Below are 4,308 nucleotides of genomic sequence, written 5' to 3'. Positions count from 1 at the left end.
ATATATATATCGAGTACTACAAACTGTACTGCACACACCAGTGTAAATTTGTGAAATTTTTATTAAATAAAAACAATTTACACTTTATGAAAATTTTGGGGCCCTTAAATCAGTCCCATGCTCAGCTTCTCTTTATCGGGTCCTGAACTTAACAATTAATTTCGAGCAAAAATAAAATTTGAATAATATTTTAATCATCACCTGGAAAAAGGTGATTAATATTTTAAAAATCTAAAGGTGAAGTGATTGGGAAATAGGTGGAAAACACATTACTTATTTTCAGGTAAAAGGGTTATAAGAATAATAAAAAACAGTTTTTTTCCCTCCTTTTTTCAAAATTTAGGAAAAATAATATTTTAAAAATTTGTTTTTGCTTATTGACTTAATTCAAATTAAAAAAATATGTTTTTCTTCTAATGAAACATCCATTTCACACTTTAAGATAGAAATTGCATTTTCATTCAATGCAATTTTCATGTCACGTTAGTTCTATAAGACTTTTTTAAGAACGGAAAAAAAAAAGAAATTTTGCATCATCATTCTAAAACATATCTACGAAAGACAAAACCATTAGTTAAAAAAGTGAAAGGATTTAAACTTTATAATCAAAATTCAATCCTTTCTGTTATTCAATGCAATCCAAATTCAAATTCAATCCTTTCCGTTTTATCCTTACAATTATTAAAATCTTATAAAAAATTAAGTAGAAAATATTTTTGCACCACTCAAAAATTTAGCTACGAAAGAATTCAGATTAATATCAAAATGCAAGTATTTTAGCGGCACAATTTATTTTTTGAGAAAATGTAACAAATCTTATGTGTTTTAAAATTATATTTCTAAAAAATAAAATTCCCATTAAAAAAAATTCAATCAAATTCAATATTTATTTTTTTTGTTGATGAAACGTCTTTTTCACACATTAAGATGGAAATTTCAATTTTACATTTTTATACAATACAACCTGACCTTCGTGTAAAATTAATGCATCGTTCGAGTTGAAGGAATAAAAAAGGAAATTATTTTATTAAATAACCGGTGTAGAACAGCCGGCGCAATTTTGTGTTTAAAAATATCGATGTTCTACTAGGCAGCCTTGTAATTTTAAACTCAACCCAGAAGACAAGGGTGAACCTAAATCTAGCAGTGGGACAACTTTGCCTTTGTGGAGAATTTTTTTTAGTAGATCAAACCCGAAATTGCGTTACGTAGAGAGGAAAACCTCCCATTGGCAGCCCGAAGACAAGGGGATTCTAAACTATAATCTGTCTATCTCTGTGGATATTTTACGTCAGCACTATGGTTGGTGAAAGCCGACAACCTAACTAGTAACGACTAGCGATCGTTGGGATTCGAACCTTGGTGGCATGCGCTTTATCCTCTGGACAACTGACGCTCTTATAAAAATGATTTTTTTATATTTTGTTTCATTCTGAAATTTATATAAAAAAAGATTTCGTATTCAAATGTATTATTGTTAGTGTATTAGTATTTTGGCTCGTCATTTATGTTTTGGGAATATGTAACTATGAAAATTTTAGGTGTTAAATTTTTTATAAATAAAAATTTTAATTTAACCTTTTCAATCATTTAAAAAAAGTTTTCCATGGAATGGAACACCCTTTTCACATTTCAAAATGAAATAACACTTTAATTTAACTTCGTATAAAATTACTGCAACTTTTGAGATTATAAAAAAAGCATCGTCATTCTAAATTTTATCTATAAAATATTCCTTTTTCAAAGCTATTTGATGAAAAGATGAGGCACCTAAATTTTTTTTTTTTTTAAATTCCAACCATTCCATTACGTTTTCATAAACATATTGTTTGCTTTTATTCAGGCTCCATCTGCTAAATTTTCTTCAAGAAAGTAAAATTTTTTATTTTTTTAACTAAATATTTAATAATTTAAAAAGTAATTTCTTCGTATTCAAAACTAATTGAAGAAAGGATGAGGCGCCTAAAATTTTTATTTGAAATTTAAATAATTCCATTCCATTATTTAAATATCCATAATTCCATTCCACAAACGTTCCTCATTATGAAGAGCCCATCTACCATTTTTATTTATTTATTTATTTTTTGAGAAAATAAAATTTTAAATTTCTAAAACTAAATATTGAATAATTTTGAAAATAATTTCTTCATATTCCAAACAGTTTTATTAAAAGATGAGGAACCTAACATTTTTATTTAAAATTCAAACAATTCCATTATGTTTTTACAAGCATTCCTCATTATTCAGACTCCATCTTCTAAATTTTCTTTGAGAAAGTAAAATTTTACATTTATAGAACTAAATATTTAGTCAATAATTTTGAAAATAGTTACTTCATATTCAAAACTATTTGGTGAAAAGATAAGGCTCCTAAACTTTTTTTATTCAAATAATCCATTTTGTTAACATTCCGTTCCTCATTATTCATACTCCATTTACTAAATTTCCTTTGAGAAATCAAAATTTTGAATTTCCCTGACTAACTATTTAACAATATTAAGATTATTTTCTTCGTTTTCGAAACTATTCACTAAAAACCAGGGAAGTTAAATTTTTATTTGAAATTCAAACAATTTTGGTTTTAGTTCCTCATTTTCCATTAAAGAAACTCTCTTTGAGAAAGTAGAATTTAAAACTTTTGGAAAAAGAAAGGCTTGATATTTTTCACACATTGCTAACACACATACAAAAGAAAGGCTTGATATTTTTCACACATTGCTAACACACATACACAATATCAGTACAAAGATAATTAATATTGAAAACTATAGTCGGCGTGCATAAACTGTCAAAATAGAGAGGAATTTTTAAAAAAATTTGAATTTCCTTAACTAAGTGTTTAATAATTTTGAAAGTAATTTCTTTGTATTGAAAACTATTTGATGAAGGGATAAGGCACCTAAATTTTTTATACAAATAATTCCATTATGTTTTTCCAAATATTCCGTTTCTCTTTCTTCAATACTCCATCTACTAAATTTTCTTTGAGAAAACAAAATTTCGAATTTCCCTAACTAAATATTTAATAATATCAAGAATATTTTCTTCGTATTCAAAGCTATTTATTAAAAACTAGACATGTAAAGTTTCTATTCGAAATTCAAACGATTTTGTTCCTCATTCTTTAGACTCCATTAAAGAAACTCTCTTTGGGAAAGAACAATTTAAAACTTTCTAATTTAATATTTAACAACTTTCAAAAAAAGAAATGATTATTATTTTTTACATAATGACAGCGCGCAATATTAATACAAAGATAATTAATTATTGGGAAACAATACTAAATAGTCGCCAGGCATGAACTGTCAAAATAGATTGGAATTAAAAACAACTCACCTCGCGAGTTTTGGCGTGAGCGGCAGACGCTTCTTAAGGTGTGGTTCACTTGAGCATCTTGCAGTGGGGTGTTCCTCATTTCGAGGTTCTATCTCTATATCTGAGTCAATACCTCTGTCGAATCCCATATAGGAAGATTCTTTCGATTCGACGGAAAGTCGATTATTAACAACTTCTGAAACCTCTTTCTTGTCATTTTCGGTGTTGTTAGCCATTGTCAAATCTTCATTATTTTAGGAAAATCTGAAAGCGTTTGTGGAAGCGACGCTCCCTTAGAACCACATGAGAATGTTAGGGTTGCCGTTTTTTGGCGAATAACAAAAACCTAAAAAAAAGGGTCTTGCTTATGGGATTCGACGTTCCAACGGGGTGCACCCACACTGCTTGTTTTCATCTGCTGGGTGGGCAAAAATTCGCCAACGTGCATCCGATGTAAATAAACAAATTGATTCTGATGCATTTTAGATCATGCATTGCTGGAGGTTTGATGCTCATAGAATTCTTGTCGTTAAAAAATATAGAAGATGAAACACTATAGAACATGAAAATACGTTCAAAATGCATCTAAATATGCCTTAAGTAATTAAAATATCGCGATAGTAGTTTTTTGTATAATTTATAAAAAACTGATTCTTTATATTTTAAAGCATTTTAGAATTTCAAAACTAAATATTTTAATTTTAACGATTTTTCATTTATTTTATATAGCATGGAATTAATCACTAAGAATATCAATTTGACTTGAAAATTTTTATTTTATTTTTTTAAATTATTTTTTAGTTATTTATTTTTATTTTGTGTGTATTTATGCATATACTCGATATCATGAATTATAGGGAACCAAGCATCGTCTCTCTTGAGTTAGGTCACTATTCCAAAGTTTATAGGGAAAGAGTTAATCTTTTACTAGCGTCATTATCAGAGTGCTGCGTGAGAGTGTTATGAGATTTTTCTTCGTCGCGATATTAGTTT

The 4,308-nt window shown here is 27.8% G+C and overlaps 1 protein-coding gene across 1 annotated transcript in view; it reads right to left on the bottom strand.

Annotated features, from left to right (window-relative positions):
* The window catches only part of LOC107451030 (proton channel OtopLc), a 32,932-nt gene extending 29,285 nt beyond the window's left edge, over positions 1-3,647 (bottom strand). The window contains exon 1 of the mRNA XM_016066997.4: positions 3,337-3,647. Within this exon, the coding sequence (XP_015922483.1) occupies positions 3,337-3,551 (215 nt within the window). The 5' untranslated portion in view covers positions 3,552-3,647. The remainder of the gene's footprint in view (positions 1-3,336) is intronic.
* Positions 3,648-4,308: the final 661 nt, after the last annotated feature.

The sequence above is a fragment of the Parasteatoda tepidariorum genome, chromosome X1 (genome assembly GCF_043381705.1).
Source record: "Parasteatoda tepidariorum isolate YZ-2023 chromosome X1, CAS_Ptep_4.0, whole genome shotgun sequence".
In the NCBI taxonomy this organism is placed as follows: Eukaryota; Metazoa; Arthropoda; class Arachnida; order Araneae; family Theridiidae; genus Parasteatoda; species Parasteatoda tepidariorum.
This window is presented reverse-complemented; position numbering and strand designations above follow the sequence as displayed.